General features: G+C 37.7%; 1 protein-coding gene across 10 annotated transcripts in view; it reads right to left on the bottom strand.

The window, feature by feature from the left end:
- KIF1B (kinesin family member 1B) overlaps positions 1–18,945 on the bottom strand; it is a 120,936-nt gene that overhangs the window by 79,880 nt on the left and 22,111 nt on the right. For all 10 annotated transcript variants that reach the window (XM_036228492.1, XM_016163590.2, XM_036228497.1 and 7 more), the window contains exons 3-9: positions 11,881–11,957; positions 10,996–11,175; positions 8,528–8,593; positions 4,391–4,569; positions 3,714–3,825; positions 815–892; positions 27–92 (exon numbers count right to left, since the gene is read on the bottom strand). In XM_036228492.1, the coding sequence (XP_036084385.1) occupies positions 27–92; positions 815–892; positions 3,714–3,825; positions 4,391–4,569; positions 8,528–8,593; positions 10,996–11,175; positions 11,881–11,957 (758 nt within the window). The remainder of the gene's footprint in view (positions 1–26; positions 93–814; positions 893–3,713; positions 3,826–4,390; positions 4,570–8,527; positions 8,594–10,995; positions 11,176–11,880; positions 11,958–18,945) is intronic.

Genomic DNA, 18,945 nt, shown 5'->3' with positions numbered 1-18,945 from the left:
CCCTTATAATGAAATATAACACTTACCACCTCTGCCAAGGCTGAAATGACTTTTCCCAGAGTTGTAAGAGACTTATTAATATTTGCTCCTTCCTGAAATCAATTTCAAACATGAAAGGATCATGATAAAGAATTTCTACTATTGCCACATCTTATGTAATAGATAAAATACAATTAGCCATATGCTAGCATTATTGTTTATTTATGACCAGCAATCCTAAAAACCTGCTTTAATCCTCAATTTCCCTCCTCTCCACCTGATAACATGCTGGGATCTAGTGCACAGTGCTAAAGTATCTTTGAGATGTTTGTGCTCCAAAAAATTACAGATGCAGCCTTCTTCCCACAACTCACTAATGTGAAATTTCTGCTTGTTAAGCATCTCTCTAAAGGAGTCTGTGCCTGTTCTCACAACTGGATCATGTGTATCTTCTTCCCAGTTTTCGTCCCTTACTTCCATCTAGCCAAACTCTGCCTGTTCCTCAAAACACAATTCAACTCCCACCTGGACCATGAAGTCCTCCTTAATTATTATGTTATATAACTTACCACTTCATTGAAGTTAAAGATCAGAGTTGGCAAAATTTTTCTCACAGGTTTTGTGGGCCATATGGTCTCTGCACAACTTCTCAACCCTACCATTATAGCGTGAAAGCAGCCACAGACGATACATAAACAAACAGATGTAGCTATGTCTCAATAAATTTTATTAACAAAAATAGGCAACGGGCCAGATTTGGCCTACTGTCCATAGCTGGCTAACCTATGTTACAGAAAAATTACTGACTAGGCCATTTGTTTGGTCAAATTTATACCTTTAATCGAGTCCCTTTGGCACCAGTTGAGTCAGCTCGTTCACTTCCCGCTAGATCCACCAAGCTGATCTTACTGACCTGGTAAAGAACAATGACAATGGGACAATTCAAACATAAGCAACATAGAAGAAGAAAACATTTAGAGGCAGGAAATTAAAAGATTAAAGCATGGAGAAGTCTGAAAATATTGATTAGAACTCTTACATATGACATAAGATAAAGACAGTATACACTTTTTGTCAATTTAGAGAGCACACACAAAAGTTCATAGTAATTATCTTGGTTCAAAAGAAGTAATTTTAGAATAAACATATTTCACAGTGGTATGTTATAAAAATATAGAAAACTCTGCAGCCACTATAGAAAACAGAACGGAGGTTCCTCAAAAAATTAAAAATAGAACTATCATATGATCCAGCAATTTCAGTTCTGGATATTTGTCCGAAGAAAAACACTGACTGTAAAAGATATATGTATACCGATACTCATTGCAATATTATTTAAAAGAGCCAAGATACAGAAACAATCTAAGTGTCCATTGATATACGAATGGATATAAAAAATGTGGTATATATGTACAATGGAATATTATCCAGCCATAAAAAAGAATGAAATTTTGCCATTTGCAACAACATAGATGGACCCTAAGGGCATTATACTAAGTTAAATAAGTCAGACAGATAAAGACAAATACTGTATGATCTCACTTCTATGTGGAATCTTTCAAAATAAAAACACAATTCACAGGTACAGAGAACACACTGGTGATTGCCAGAGGCAGGGTGTGCGTGTGTGGGGGGGGGTGGATTAGGTAAAATAGCTGAAGGGTGTCACAGCAACAAATTTGCAGTTATAAAACAAGAAGTTGTGGGAATGTGATGTATGGCAGAGTGACCATGGTTAGTAACACTATACTGCATATTTGAAATTTACTAAGAATAAATCTGAAAAGTTCTCTTCACAAGAAAAAAATTCTGTGACTATATATACTGAAGGATGTTTACTGTGGTGATAATTTCACTATCTAAATATTGATTATGTTATACAACTGAGACTAATATAATGTATGTCAGCTGTACCTCAATAACTGGAACTCTCAAACACTGATGTTGGGAACATAAAATGATATGTTTTACTCTGAAAAGCAGTTCGGTAGATTCTTAAGAAGCTTGACATATACCTACCATAAGACTCAACCATCCTACTTCTAAGTATCAACCAAAGGGAAAAAAAAAACAAACATCCACCCAAAGACTGTACGCAAATGTTCACAGCATCTTTATTTGTAATGATAAAAAAACTGGGCACAATTTATTTTTTTTTTAAACTAGACATAATTTAAATGCCCAACCAACAACTGAATTAATGAACAAATTATGATATATCTATACAATGGAATACTAATCAGCAATGAGCATGAGTGAACTACTGATACAACAACGCAGATGAATCTCAAAATTATTACGCTAAGTGAAAGAAGCTAGGAAAAAAACAGTATATGATTCCATTTACATAAAATTCTGGAAAATTAAACTAATCTCTAGAGACAGAAAGCAGAGCAGGGATTACTTGAAGATGAGAGTAGAAGGAAGGATATAGTCAGATTACAAAGGGGCATGAGGCAACTTTGCTGGGTACCACAAATGCTCATTATCTAGATCGTGTACTGGTTTCACGGGTGTATACATATGTGATCCAGTTTTACACTTTAATTATGTGTGTTTTATCGTACTTCAATTCAGGAAAGTTTAGATAAAACTATTCAAAATGGATTATATCAAGGAGGTCATGGTTATGGGATTAACATTACTATTTTTATAGATTTGACATCATGGAAAAAGAAAATGCTTTCACATAGGATGTTCCTTGGTGACATTCAGACAAATACTGACTCCTCCACAGCATTAATATTATACCCTCTGGCTAAGCAGTGTTAAGGTTCTGATCGCCTATATGAAGAATATATTTTTAAAAGTAATTTTCAGCTAAAAACAAATAAGTCACCAAGTAAAAGGTAATTCTAGTTTTTAGTGATATTGGTATCATAAAGTACTCAGTTTATAAAGCAAAGGATCTTTTCTAACTGCCAATACAATAAATCTAACTTAGGTTTAAAAATCTAGCTGTATGCTACTCAGGAATGTAGGCAGAGTAGAATTTTTTTTAAAAAATTTATTATTAAAAATGATAATAAAATTAACATTTAATAAGTGGTTATTCTGTAACAATCACTATTATATGCACTTAACCTGTATTAATACTTAACAATCCTATGAGGATGGAGAAAACAGGCATGAAGAGGTTAAGTAACTTGCCCAAGATAACACTGCAAAAGGTGGCAGAGCCAGGACCTAAAGCAAGTGTTTAATTCCAAAGTCTACCACATTTAACCACTGTGGACGAAAGAGAAATTAACAAGCAAAGGCATCTGAAGAACATCAGAACTGCTATGCAGTTTTTGATTTTTCAAGAATAAAACACATCCTGTCTGCTCCATCATTTGCTTAAATATTTAATCCCACAGTAATTTTATCAGAGCTCAAAAAAATAAAATACATATACTGAACAAGCAAATAAGGTAATTACGAGATTTTAGTCAAGAAGAAGAAAAGATTTTTCTCCCCACAGAACTGTTTACCTCTCTCGCAGAATTTTCGAGACCCAAAGTCTTGGATTTTTTCTTAACCCTATTTTCTATCTTGCAATTTCACTTAAGAACCTGTGCTCAAAACAGGTTTAGGGTGGAATAAAAATGATAAGCAGAAGGTATAAAATACTCTCCAGTAAGTAAAAGGGCCACTCTTCTCCCTGCCACAAAATACAGCGGGTAGCAAGAGGGACTTCCAAAAAGCCCCACCCCACACAGCTCCGGCCCAGAGACCGAATGAAGTTCTCTTACCTTTTCAGTGGAAAGGTTGGTCTCAGCGTCATGTTTCTTCTGGGTGAAAACAATTGTAAACACAGCGTGGGAACGGCTACTTGTTTCATTCATGTTGGTAGCTGCCACTGTCCTAAATAGACAGAAAGGTGACCATGTGACAACAGAATTCTTAGATAGAAATTAAAAGGGACTGCAGAATCTACATCGTAAGCATAACAAGCAACAGCTTTAACCTAACTCACAGATTGCAAGACTTTCACACAAACTGCTCTTAATACACCTTATTTATGAGTCTATCAAGTTACCCTCCAACTCCAAGGGCACCAGCTCAGAATCATTTTTTATATTCTAGCTGTCTCTTTAAAAATCCGCCGAGGCATTTAATTTTTACGTTTTTATTAGGTTGTCATTTATTCCAGAGGCACGTGATAAACAACACTTTATTTTACCATGACTCAACCAAAACCTAATAGTAAAACTTAACCAAAGTTCTAACGTGTCTTATCAGTGTCCTGTTTTGATGAGAAGATGCCGATTGTGCTGAAGCCCTCACTTCTCCAGCACAGCCAAAAAGGGCTCTGCGGACACCATGAGGACAGCAAATTCCACCGCTCTGCGGCCTCAACTCTCCACTGGGAACAAAGGGCCTCAGAGTGTGCCAAAGGCCGCAGTCATTAGTCTATTTCCTACCATACCTGGCTTTGTTCCCAGCATCCATGAGGTCAGCAATGTCTGTGTAGGAAGTGACTGCCAACTTTGACAGATCCTCCACATACGGGCCAAGAAGTGGGTGTTCACGCACGCGCAAATTACCCTTGTTTTTTGGATTCAGCAAATCGCGTACCCTTTCACAGTATATTTCCATGTAGCTCACCTGGAAACAAATTATTAACGAATCAGGACTTTGAAAAAGACACCCTATACATTAAAAAGATAAAACTATGCAAAATGGTATTAAATGCTCTACAATGGGACATCAGCAACCTCTACAACGTGAAGTACCATAGTGCTAGTCCCTTTCACCCTATTAACAGTACGCACAGGTATCACCAAGTAGGTTAGAACCAGCCTTCTGATCTTCTCAGAAAGGAAAAGGAGGTAAACAGGCTATATCAGTACACAGTGGCTACTACCTGTCTTAAGCAGAAAAAATATTTTTAGTAGCAACTTATCAGTTATCAACATTTTTAAGAAATGTGTGCTGTCATCAAAACTGGGGATTACAGTGAGCTTACTCCAAAATCCTAGAGACAAGATTTCTATTAATGTTAAAACCAAGAAAAATATCAATATTCCAGAGCAAGGAAGACAAAAGAGACAGGTGACTCTAATACCACGATGTAACTGATTATGGACAAAAAATGTATCTACCAGAAGGAGTAAGGGCTGGTCACGTGGCAGGAACCAGCCAAGTCTCCTGTGGGAAGAAGCCTCAGGCAATATACTTCAGGAATTCTCGCCCCGTCATTGGGACCATTCCTATCCTGGAGATGAATGTGTTAGGCTATCATTTCTTCACTTAAGGCAATTACACATTTCATTCTCTAATTGACTCTTCTCCCTCTAATTTTATGCTCACCAAAAAACTAACAGCATTCCAACAGAGATCTGCCCACAGGAAGATAATATACTAGTCGTTCTGATGTGAGTATCTGGTCTGAGTAACAGTTATTCCTCATGGGAAAGTAACGAACCAACATGCTGATTATAACATCAGTCAAATGAGCTTCACTCAAGAGTCTGACTTTGAAGGATGATGGTTCTGTTCCTAGTGTATCATCAGATTCTAAGCAAACAGGGCTCTAAATTGGGGTTAATTCACCACAGCAGGCTAATTATGACACTTCCCCAGGAATCAGAAACTTCTGTATCACTGAGCTACTCAAGCATACAATAACTTATGCAACTTTCAACTTTGAATTTCTATTGACACACTTTCAGAGATCTCTAATGGAACCTCATCTCCATTTCTATTGTCTTTTGCTTTTACTCAATCTCAGATCTGACTGTATTTTTATACTGTATTTCAAAATTGGTTTTTAAAAAAATTGAGAATGCTGAAAGATAAAGTAACTGATCCATGACAAGAATAAAACAACAAACGGTACAGAGGTTTCTCAAAAAAATTAAAAATGGATATACCTTTTGACCCAACAATTACACTTCTGGGTATTTAGTCAAAGAAAACCAAAACAATAATTTGTAAAAACCTATGCATTCCAATATTCACAATTTACAATAGCCAAGATATGGAAGCAACCTAAGTGCCCATCAACAGATGGTTGGATAAAGAAATTATGGTTCATATATATACAATGGCATATTATTCAGCCATTAAAAAAATGAAATCTTACTATTTGTAATGACATGGACGGACCTACAGGCCTAGAGGTTATTATGCTGAGTGAAATAAGTCAGATAGAGAAAGATAAATACCATATGTGGTATCTAAGGAACCAAGAAAACAAACTAATCAAAAACAGACTCACAAATACGTGGCAAATTTGGTGACAGACAGAGGGGACGGGGGTTAGGAGGCTGGAAGAATGGGGTGAAGGGTTAAAGAAGTACAAATTAGTAGTTGATAGTTGGGAACGGGGAGCATGGCAGAGGCAATGCAGTTAGCATTAATATGATGGCTAAGTGGAGGGCCAGGGGAGGGAGGGAGCAATTGCAGGGATCGTTTTATGAACATTATAGATGTCTAACCAATATACTATATACTTGAAACTAAATTAAATAAATTTATTTTTAAAAAGAATAAAACAACAGGACAACAAATAATCTTTCTAAAGCAGGTCTTCCTTGAAAGTGAGATGGTACTTTATAATCATTCTCATGTACTTAAACTTGTACAATCCTGAATCCATGAAGATATTACATCTTCTCCTTTACACACGAGTATGAGACTAAGAGGACTCAAAATAACTGGGTAAAAGTTGATGTGCTCCATTACTTATTCTCTAATGTCAAATTGATCTAAAGCCATCACTATTTCTTTTACTTCTGAACCAACCATTATAGACCCCACTTGGCGAATTCAATTCATTAGGTGTTGGGCATTTCAGACACTTTCTAGGCACCTGCCATCTATCAGTATATAAAACAAAGGTCTCTGCTTTGAGCTTATGATTCTGGCAAGGGAGACCAAAAGCAAACAGCCTCAAAAAAAAAAAAAAAAAAAAGGTAAAATTATAAAATAGGTCAGAATGTGGTAAGTACTACGGAGAAGAAAAAGAACAGGGTGAGGGAGATGAGTCCAAGCTGCAATATTATACAAGGTGCTCAAGGCCAGCCTCATTGACAGGGTGAGATTTGAACAAAAGACTAGAAAGACAAAAAGATATACAAGGGAAGAAAATTTCAGAAGGAAGAATAAAATGTAAAGGTCTCAAAGCCGGAACACTCTTTGGTATGTTCCAGAAACAGCAAAAAGCCAGTGTGGCTGGAGCAGAGGGAGAGAAACATGAAGGGAGGGAGAGGTCCCGCACACAGAAGGGACCACACACAGCATCAACCGGGGACCTGCGCTGCTCGCCACCAGAGCCTGTGAACGCTGCCCAATGTGAAGGCAACGGCTCCTCTCTCACTACCTACAAGCTCGAAAGCATTCTGTCATATGATGCAAAATGGAATAGTTATAGGATGAGACCAGCTACTTAGAGAATTCATTTTGACAAAAAATATTTTTAGAGCAGCATATTCCCCTTCCAAATTATAAATGTAAAGAAAAGGTAAAGAAATAAACCCAAAGCATCTAAGTGAGTCAACCAGAAGCTATGCAAGTCCTATAGATAATCAGAACATAAACATTTTTTTAAAAACACACAAAAAACTAGAGTTTGCTTAAGAAATAGCTTAATTCCTCAAAAAAAGCCCCATGTTAACAGAACATTGTGTCATGGTTTCAGATGACAGTCTAGTTTCATTCTTTTACATGTGGCTTTCCGGTTTTCTCAAAAGAATTTATTGAAGAGATTTTTCTTCCTCCATTGTGTTTTTGGCTCCTATATCAAAAATTAGTTGCCTAGATGTGTGAGTGAGAAGACTTAAATGATATTAGTTACTATGAAATTAAATACTAAAAATGAGGAGGGTATAAAATAATAGCTTCATAAAGTACATACAAAAAGTGGAAAAGTTCATCAAATAAACTAATATACAGAATTTTATAAACCTCTTCTTGACAGAACTAAGGTATAAACAATGGGTGACGAATAACTTTCCAAGATTATAAGCAATTATAAAGGGGGGGAAAGAGATTTGATTATATATGTTTGCAAAACTTATGCCTATCAAAAGTCATTATTAATAATATTAAAAGAGTTCACACAAATGAATTATAATCAGAACATGTAAACAGACATAGGCATCATTTATAAGACTAACTATAATAATAAAGAAATGTGAGTTTAAATACAAGTGAGAAATTTTCCCTCATCAAACTGGCAAAGATTAAAAAAGAAAAATACTAAATGTTGACAAGGGCACAATGGATGCTTACATCTTCCTGATGGGGTTGAAAATTGGTACAGCTTTTCTTTCTAAAAGGCCACCTGGCGGTTCAAATGTATTATCTGACAACCAACATACATACAAAGGAAAAAACTGAAAGTAAAGCCAGACTTATGAATAAGGACTCAACTGTAACATTATTCATTATAACCAAAACTTAGAAATAGCCTAAAAATAAATACTAAATAGCCTACAAAAATAAAAAATAAATAAAGACTGGGGGAATGGCTAAGTGAACTACAGCACAGTCATAATTTCGAGCCAGTTAAAAGTAACATGTGGGGCGACAGGGTACAGAGGCCTTTGGTTGTACTCACCTCTACAGAGTAAGACATGTCTTCATTACAGTTGTCATTGATTTTCTCAAATAGTTCTTCACATAACTACAGAAGCAGAATGAGAGAGGCGTGAATAGCATAAAGCAGAGTAACAATACTCAAGACTGAGCGACAGATAAACAAGATCCCCTTTCTCTCTTCTTTTCCTCAAATTATTAATGGCTTTAAGAACAAAGGTGAATGCTTTGCATGAAATAAACAGATAGTTTTAAATTCATTCTAATCTACATTCTCCCTCAATGACAGCATCTCAATAATGTTTTCTGAGAAAGCAAGCCACATTTAGGGGAAGGGGAAGAATTACGCCTCTTACAGCGTTATGTCATTAATACATTTACGTGAATTCAAATCTTCATACTACACTAGAGTAACTGTAATCTACTATCAGTATCATAATTTTAGCAGTAAAACTATTATTTTGGGGGGGAGAAGGCACGAAGCAACCCTTGGTTGACCTCACAGATTGCAAGGACCTTGTCATCTTACAATCCCTTATTTTTTTATTTATTTTTTACGCCTATAGCACCTGGTCTCCCATCTAAGTACTAACCAGGCTCAACCCTGCTTAGCTTCTGAGAAGTAAAACTACTATTAACATTTTGCACATGTTTTACTTATGATACATAAATTTTATGATATATTGTCCGTTATTGAATATGTTATAAACTTATACATACATCCATATGGATGTATGTACGGAGCATCACTGACTGTAAAACTTCCCCCATCTTGACCCCCCGAACCCCTATGAAAGGCAATCACCACAGTGATATCTCTAACAGAAAACATTAATTTTCCTAGATGAGAAAAATTATAAAATTTCACTCTCCCTATCCCTTGAACTTATTTAAAATATGTGATATTTTAATAAGAATTAATTAAAAATCAACTGAATTTTCATTTGTTATTCATTTAGGATTAAGGCAATCAATATACATTTGGAAAATAAACTTCGTGATTCTCTAGGAGTCGAAACAGAATTTTGAAAATTTTATTACAAATGGCAGTTTCTAAGTAATAATCACCTTTTTTATAAAATAAAAAATAAAACATTTTTATTTTTATATAAAAATAAAATATTCCAAAATTCTACCAGAAAGATCAAGGAAAAGGAAGAAGAAACTAAGTGTGATGATGGGATAAATTACAATGACTATTTAGTACAACTTGCTATAATCGACGATGATTTTGTTGCCATAGAAGTATCACAGTGATGAAAGCAGAGACTCCAGAACTACCCTGCCTGCCCTATCCTGGCTCTGCCACTTACCTGGGCAAGTAACATGACCGCTCTGTGCCTCAGTTTCCCCATCTGTAAGACGAGGATAATAGCACCTACCCCTTCGGGTCATTTTAGGAGGACTTCATGAGCTAGTATTTGTAAAGCACTTGGACCTGTGCTTGCTATAGGTGTTTCATTAGTATTATAACTATTGCTATTATTATTTACAGAGAAGGACAATTTTCAAATATATGTCTTAATACAGACATGTATTTTTTTTACAGAAAAAAATATATACTAGTGTTCATTTTTCTGAAAATTTCCAAATCTTTATTAATAATTAAGTATTTCAATTATATAGCTAAATTTAAATTACAGTTCAATAATCCATTAAAAAAGTAGCTATTGCTCCTTTATATATTTTATTCTCAAAGTATATAGTCACATCAGGCTTCTAGTAAAAGAACTCTTTAAAATTAATTCCAAATATCATTAATAAAGCAGATCTTTTATTAACATTAATAACATTCCTCTTATTAATAAAATACGCCCTTCCTAAATACCTAAGTCACAACTCCTCTCCACTCCCAAACAATACAAGAGCAAAAGACTATCTGCTTTTCAAAAAAGAAACCTCAAGTCCCTCTCACTCTGCCTCTGAGAGGAGACCACACTCAGCGGAACATTACCCCTTTTCTAATAAAATTTCCTTTTGACTCTTAAAAAAAAAAAGAAATCTCAGATTGTTCAAGCTTTCAGTGACAATATTAAAATAATACAATAAAAGGAAAGCATCTGTAAGGTAATAAAAAAAATCACATTCTTAAGAAGTAATCTACATACAGAATTTAGAAAAAAATCAGACCAACAACATTCACTAGGGGTCCCCAGGATTCAGAACAGAGCCTGTTAACATACTATCATTTTTTGAAGAAGCTGGTGACAATGTCCAAAAGACAAAATAACACGACATTGGATATACAGCAAAATCTTTACAAAACATCAACGTTCTCACCTTTTACGGTAGACACATATACATGACAGTATTTTCAACTAGACTGTCAGTCCCCTAAGAAACAGGTGATTTATCTTCGTGCTTCGTATATGATAGCCCCTGAATAAATGTTTGCTAATTAAAAATAGTTTTTAAAGCTATTGAAGCTACTCTTACTGAGGAGTAAGAGTAATGATGAGAAAAGGCTATTTGTTGTTTCTTGTTTCTTACCTGTGGAATGATGCCAGCCTGGCTTTCTTCTTGTTTACCCATCATTGTGTAAGATTTCCCAGCACCAGTCTGCCCATAGGCAAAAATACAGACATTATATCCCTCGAAGGCATGTAAGAGCATTTCCTTTCCGATATCATTGTATACTCGGTTTTGAGATGCAAAACAGGGATCTTCCGGCTGTAAGAGAAATAAATGGCATTTTATTCCTATTCTTTCCTATGCTCATTTGACTACTTCTATAAGAAATAAAAGTGTTTGGAATCAGAATAGTCACCTAAAATATACTATATTTTAAGTTCCCCCTACATGTAGTTTATTTTTTTCATTTTACACACACACACAGTCATCCAGGTCAGCCATACATAAAACTATCTACATGAAATTATCTAGCATTACATTTCATTTTCCATAACCTTAGAAGTATCACTCTTCCATTCATAGGGAGTTCCAAGAAAATTTTCTTGGAAAATGGGACTAAAAGACCAAAGGTCAAGTCCACGTATAAAAATACTTCTTTGAAGTTGCTCCAGGTGGTGTGGCTATTTCTCAATAAACACAGGTTTCAGTGAAGAATGGTTCTGACCCCTTTCCCAGGCCCTTCTCTTGCCAATTAGGCTGTGTCAGTAGTTTAAAACATCTCCTAACCCAATATGCGACAGGAAAAAAAGAGAACCAAAATAGCCTAACAAAGAGATGCAGAAGCAAACTCTAGTTTAGACACCCTAGTTTAGAAACAATCCCGAGAAACTAGCTCAATGTCCTATAATGAGTAAGGATACTGCGAAGGGCCTACTCTCCACTTTGCTAGATGTCGGTAATCTCTTTTTCCTTTAAAACATTCCAAACCCACACAGTTCTCTTCTTCCCCAAGACTCCACTCACCGAGGTGTGAGACCAGTAGGAGTAGTCGAAGCTGAAGGACTTTGGAGCTTCCTTTGGGTTCTTTGGGTTAACAATACCTAGAGGATAAAAATGTTTTGATTTTATAAGTCACTCAGTTACATGTTCTTTAGTTCAACATGATGTCGATTGGTAAATTCAAAACATCCAAATCAGTAAATTCATACCATTGAATCTGAATAGGGCAATCAGAAAATGAAAATAATCACATTTTTAAATACGTGATCTATATACAGAACTTGAATCAGAGCAGTAACATTCACTGGGCGTCAGTCACTGGTGCATGGAAAGGTGCTCATTAAATTTCCTGTGACTGAACCCTAGGTGAGTTAGCAGCTGAAGTCTGGAAATGGGTCGTGTTACTATTTCAAGGTACCTCAGAGGTTTCAAATATTTCAAAATATCAGAAATAAAAGTTAGAAAATTACTGAATTAATCTATTATTTGAAACAAACTTTTTAAAGCTCTTATCTACTTCAGAAAAGCAGATGGTAATGAAGCATTCACTGGAAATTTCATTCACTAATACATAAATTATTATATATGTACATATATGTATATGTGTGTATATGGTGGGATCACAAATCACTAAGTCTTCTGTACATTGTTATAAACAGTAAAATTACTCTCTGACTAAAAGCATGAAGTATCTGCCCATATTAAAAGTGATTTCTGGCGGGATTAACCCAGTCCCACGCCACTCCCGGGGCTGAAGGCTGAGGCTGAGCCGCTCTCCGTTTCTCGTACATGCAAAGCTCTGGCTCCTCAGATTTCACATGGAACAGAATCCTTATGACATGTGGTCATGAAATCTCCTCAAAGCACAGACATCTCGACCAATCCACTTCTCTAAGGCAGGGCCACATCCCAGGGTATCAGTGATATCAGGATTAAAAAATAAATCTGTCCAGAGCAGCTGCTGCTCAGGACATAAATAGCAACAGTTGCTAAGGTGCTTAGTTCTCTCCCTTGCCGGATTCCACTGGGTATGGAGACACACTTATGTTCCAACCTCAAATGCTGACAGAGTATTAATAGGGCTCACACTGCACATAATCATGTGACAAGGTTCTAGAAAGAACATCTCCCCACAAACAAATGGGAACTCAAGCAAGGAAGAGTGCTTCTAACCAAAAGGCACTATGTGTAAGATTTAAATAATAGCCAACCTTCATGGAGCACTTACTCCAAGCTGTAAGTACTTTGTCTACTAACCTACTTAATCCCCCAACCGTTCAATAGTGCAGATGTTTTATTATTCCCATTTTACAGATAAACCATCACGAAGGTTAAATAACTTACCCAAAGCTACAGAACTAACTAGCAGCAATCCAAGAGGTGAACTTGGAGAGTTGGCACCCGAGCCCACACTCTTAACCAAGACACCCATCACTTAAATACTTAAAAGTACGGCACTTTTATGCAGATGCAGACAAATGTGTGTGTGCGCACACGAATGTGAGTGACCACCCCTCTAAAAGTATACCATGGGCATTTTTTAAAACTAAGAAGTTGAGGATTATACTTCCTAAAACATTAGAGACCACACACAATCTCTACCAAGAAAACAGAAGTTAGCGTCATATAGTACTGCATGCAGATTTCAGTGACTCAGCAATAAGGACAACGATGAGTTGTAGGATATGACCATTCAAGTAGTCCTCGCCACTCAAAAACCTGACGAAAACAAACACTTCTAACCTCTAGAAAACTTGCTGTCATAAAACTGAGCCACGTTTCGTTCAGTCTTTTAGCTACTCGCTGGTGGTACCACTTCCTCCAAGAACAACTTAAGTAAGAGCTAGTTTTCGGATCCTTTTGTTCCCTTTTTCCTAGTAAAGAAAAATAAAAGCTACAACAGTAATTTCCTTGATTCACATGAAATCCTTTTCTTCTTCCTCAATATTCCCTTCTCCCATATTTGAAATTTCTGAAACTAATAAATTTTCCTAACTTCCAGCTCCAAAACCAAGCTGCCTTTTAAATAACTGCCTCTGGACAACAACAAAACCCTTTTTATTTTAACAAGTAAATAAAAAATAATTTTAAAGTTATTTACATCATAATTATGTCAAACAAGATTAAACTTACCCACAATATTTTAAAATTTTTAATTTTTAAATGCAAGATATTTCCTTAAGACATCCTACGACAATCGAAACTCAATGCTGTGTTACCTGTTTAAGGGGAAAGTGTAATAAGCAGAAAGCCTCAGAAGGGAGGGGGTGATTTTTACATGTTAGGTTGGGCAGTAGTTACAGAGTCTTCGTGTTTAATATATACACTGCATTATCTTTAATACATAAAATATTTCCTAATAAAACATTTTAAAACTCCATAACTATGCAAATAAAAAAATGTTATAAGGATAAAATATTAATGACAGCACTTGAATTCATCAGAAGCCCATGAACTCCAATATTATTTCCAGGGACAATGAATTAATATTTCCGAATGTGCCAAAAGTTTTTTCTTTCTGAATTAATAATGACCGAGATCACTTTCTTTAGCCAACTAAAAAAACAGGATGTTTCTACTAATTAATAAAAGGGGGGAAAGGGAGGCAGTACATTTAACAGGAAGGGTATGGGCTCTGGATTAAAGAACCAGCATTAGTGCCTACACATTGGTATCTTTTAATATTCTAATCACATGAGGAGCTGTGAACTATATGCGGTTTTGCTGTGACCTCGGGTACTGCTGCACCTCCGTGTCTTCCCTACACTGCCCTACGCCCAACGGGCGCTCAGTCGGACGTCTTCCATATGTCGCGCATCATTTTAACCTGCTTAAATACCACCCCATTTTCAGGAGCAGAGAAAGGAAAACCAAAACAGTGCTTAGCTATGCAATATATACATAAAGTACTAGTAAGGTTCATCAGCTTTCACATAAAGAATATAAAGAGAATCGTGCTATTAAGGCATGTCAGTGAAATCTGGGGCAATGTTCACGCGGTGGTTCTTGCAGCAAAGCCGACCAGCTAGTGTGGTACGTGGGGCTTCCAGTTTGCTTCTCAGAAAGCACGCACACAAGAGTGGAATTACAGTAATGAATGCATGTGCTCAACATAAAAACCACATTTTCACCAATGTGAAGATGTAAAAGCTGTGACAAATGCAGCACGCCTCCAGGGGCATGTGCCATCGGTGCTAAGGCTTTGCCCAAGACAAATCAGCACTGTTCTCCCACAAGGAATGGCCTCCGGGCATATTTTTGAGGACTGGAGTCATAACATAACTAACTCACTTTAAGTGCTGTATACTTCATATTGCTTCATTTCCTATAAAATCACCAATCATGCTACTTTTCAAGGCGCCTTTGAAACACCTGAGGCTTATTCTATCAAGTTTTCTCTGGAAATACATTACACTCCCGACCTGGACCCACCTCCACAAGCAACTTTTCATAGATGATCTCAGAGTTATCTTTCACCTTCTTCTCTCATCCTCCACATCTGATCTATCCTGCCAGCTCTACTTTCAAAACGCATCCAGAATCCCACGGCTTCTCATCACCACCATCACGGCCGTCCTGGTCCAAACCACCATCTCTGCCACCTGTACTACCTACTGACTGGGCCCTCAAGAGATTCATCACTCTGCAGGCAGTGAGCCTTCTCAGGTGAAATCCAGATCACATCCCCATCAGGCCGCTGGTAAAAACCTTCCAATGGCTTCCCAGGCTAAAAGGAACAAAAACCTCGGGAGGCTTTATTGTTGCCCCATCTCCCACTCCCTTTCTGACCTCCTCTCCAAAGATTTGCCCTCATTTCAGGGCCTCTGTACTAACTGCTCTACCAGGGATGCTATTCTCCCAGGTATCTAAACAGCCCACTCCCTAACTTCATGCAAGTCTGTGTTCAAACATCACCTGATCACATGGCCCTTCCTGATCATCCTATTTAAATTAGCACTCACTTCATTCTCCAACCTCACACATAAGACACACACTCAAGAGGCACTGCCTTACAGTAAACACCAAAAGACATAAATAAATGCTAATATTATCAGCATTCACCTTCCCAAGTAGTTCTCCTGAAACATACTTGCAATCAGAAGGTGAGGGGCTCAGCCCCTGGCCCAATGCATTGCACAGAGGAGGGTGATTATAAAAGATCCCAAGATCCTACTTTAAGAAAGGAAAAGTTAAACAGCATTTCATTCACTGGGCACATCTATTAAGCACAAACTATGTGTTAGGCACTGTGCTCGGAATATAAAGGGCAAGCAAAAGGTTACTTCTGCCCCTCTAGAGTATACGGCCAATGGAGGAGACAGACCCATAATCACAAATACATGATTTCAAATCATAAGCACAGAATCCTTCAGAACATATAAACAGAAAGGTATAAAAGGAAACATATATGAAAGAGATGATCTTTTGAGTTTGTAAACTTTGATCTGGTGAATCAAAGAGGGCTAGCGGACACATAGGAGAGCGCCAGGGAAAGTGGCGTGCTCACAGTAACTGCCGACACTCCGTGAACGCTCACTATCTTCCGAGCTCTGTGCTAAAATTACATGTACTCACTCATTTAATCCTCACAATAACCTTATGAAGTAGGTACAATTATTGTTTCCCTTTGGAGCACCTGAGACACAGGAAGAAAGGCACTTGTCCAAGGCCAGAGCCCAGATTGAAATCTAGACCAAAGGCAGCGGGGCAATATGCACCCCAAGCCAGGGAACTGCATCAGGAAGCCCTGGGGCAAAAAGGAGCATGTGACACCCAGGTACTGGCAGGTGTTTGGCAGGTATAGTCAAGTACAGTGAGCAGCAAACGTAGAGAAGCACCAAAATCTCAGGGTCAGATCGCAAATGGAATTCAAGGAGCTGGCGAACCACTGAGCCGTGCACAGTCACTGGAGTGACTGATGACGTTTACAGGCTACAGCACAGAGACTGGCTTGGAGGAAGGCATGAACGGAAGTACAGAGACCAATCGCCCAAAACACAACCACCTCTGCAGAATGTGTGGCAACTTTCGCGTGCCATTTGCATGACATGAGACTGCACGAGGCGTCCCGAATCCATGAATTCCGGTATGTGGCATTTGTAGGGATAAAGAAAAAGGCCCATTCCTACATCAAAAGCATTGTGTCTAGATCCAAAACTGGATTTTGTCTTACAATTTGACTCAATATTCAATACTCAAAATTTGATTTGACCTAGAAAATATTTCTAGAAGATATTTTCAAGGATTTTAGCAAGAAAATAAATAGATTATTGGGACACTTTAATCTAAATGCCCTCTTCATATCCAATATAATTGCAGGGTACATCTATAACTTGGGCACATAAACTCTGTAAGCCTCAATTTCCTTGCCTATAAACTAGGTACACTAAAAGCAGCCCCTAACTTTATAGAATCATGAGAATTAATGATTAATCCATGTCGAGAGTTTCAGTTCAGGGCCTAGCACAACGTAAATGTTCAAAACATTCTTTCACTTGACAAATATTCGCATGCCTATCATGTCGCAGGCCTGAAAGTATCTAGTGAAAACCAGTCCCTGCCTTTGAGGAGCTTCCATTCTACTCTAATCAGGTCAGATAATTCAGAGAGACAGTATAACCCGGGAAGGAAAAATAAAGAAGGGTTAGGCATAAAAGGGGACAGTGGAGTTGTTATAATTTATTTATACAAAATACGACCCTGGCTACTACACAGGAACAAGAGCAGGAGCAGAAAGACAGGAGGCTACTGTAGTACGGACGGACGGACAGGAACTAGTTAGAAAAGATAAAAAGTAACTGGATTCAGAACAGACTGTGAGGGCAGAGCCGACGGGACTTACTGATGAATCACAGACAGGTAGCCTGTAAGAAAAAGAGAAGAGGCAAGAGTGACTCCAACGCTTCTGATCTGAGAAACTGAAAGGATGGGTAAGAATGAAGGAAGGACGACTTTGGGTGGGCAGGGAGGAAAACGGCAGTTCTGATGAGAACTTGTTAAGTGTGAGATACTTCTTAGGCTTTCGAGTAGATTGAAGTTAGCAGCTGGGCAGACGGGTCTAGAGATCTACAGAGCGGACCAGGCTGGAGAAATGATCTGGGGAGTCATCGTCATGTCAGTAACATGTAAAGCCTTAAGCCTGGATGAAATCACGTGGGGTCAGTCTTCTCTGGAGACACAGAAGAGATTAGAGACAGAGTACCGGTTCACTTTTAACTCGGGGAGATGAGGAATAAAGGAGAATGGCCTGTGAGCGAGGAAAGCAACCAGGACAGCATGGGGTGCTGAGAGCCAAGACATGGAAATGTTTCAAGGAGGAAGTCAGTTGGGCTAGCTGCTGCTCTCACAAAGCTCATTATTAAATCATCTTCTGGGTCCCCTAGAGGAAGCAGGCTAACACTTGACTTCCCCAACCGCTCCCCTGGCTCACTGTCACCTCTGGGCCTTGGCTCCCCATTGCCATTCAAACCTTGTCTGGTTTCAAGGCTGTTTTCTTAAGTTCCCCTTCATAAATCAGAAAGTCAGCCCCCAAGTAAAGGATCTGACTGCCCCTTTTCCCAAGTCCAAAAAGAAGATGATCCTGCATTTATTCTCTCCCTATCTATACCTTTCATACTTTTCTCCTTTTATCTTCAAACGTTTTATTCCTCATGCTGTAGCTGACTTTCATCACCTTAGGGGAGCTGGAGAAAAGTGAAGAACAGGACAGCATCTTTCATATAAATTTTACAAGGAAGGGTCTTACTTGAAGACCCTTATCTAAGATCAATGGAAATGCCTTTAAAATGACTATCATGTAATGGTCCATAGGTTTTAGTTTTAGTTCACCGATGAACCACAAATCCATCTTCTCTTCTTGGAGTCCCTTCAAGTCAAAATTAGCCTTACGAAGTCTGTTAAGTCCCCTAATTTTACCCCCTTTTTCCCTTGCCTTCTTTCCAACTTTGTTACTTCGGCAGAAAGATGCAGAAATAATGTTTTAATTACTAAGCCCTAGGAAACAAGGCAGTCAAAACAAGATTTGTACTTAAAAGCCTTTTATTCTCCAGAATAAATTTGTTTATCTAATATCTCAAAGTCTATGTAGCA

This window comes from Rousettus aegyptiacus, unplaced genomic scaffold (genome assembly GCF_014176215.1).
Source record: "Rousettus aegyptiacus isolate mRouAeg1 unplaced genomic scaffold, mRouAeg1.p scaffold_m13_p_1, whole genome shotgun sequence".
Taxonomy (NCBI): domain Eukaryota; kingdom Metazoa; phylum Chordata; class Mammalia; order Chiroptera; family Pteropodidae; genus Rousettus; species Rousettus aegyptiacus.
This window is presented reverse-complemented; position numbering and strand designations above follow the sequence as displayed.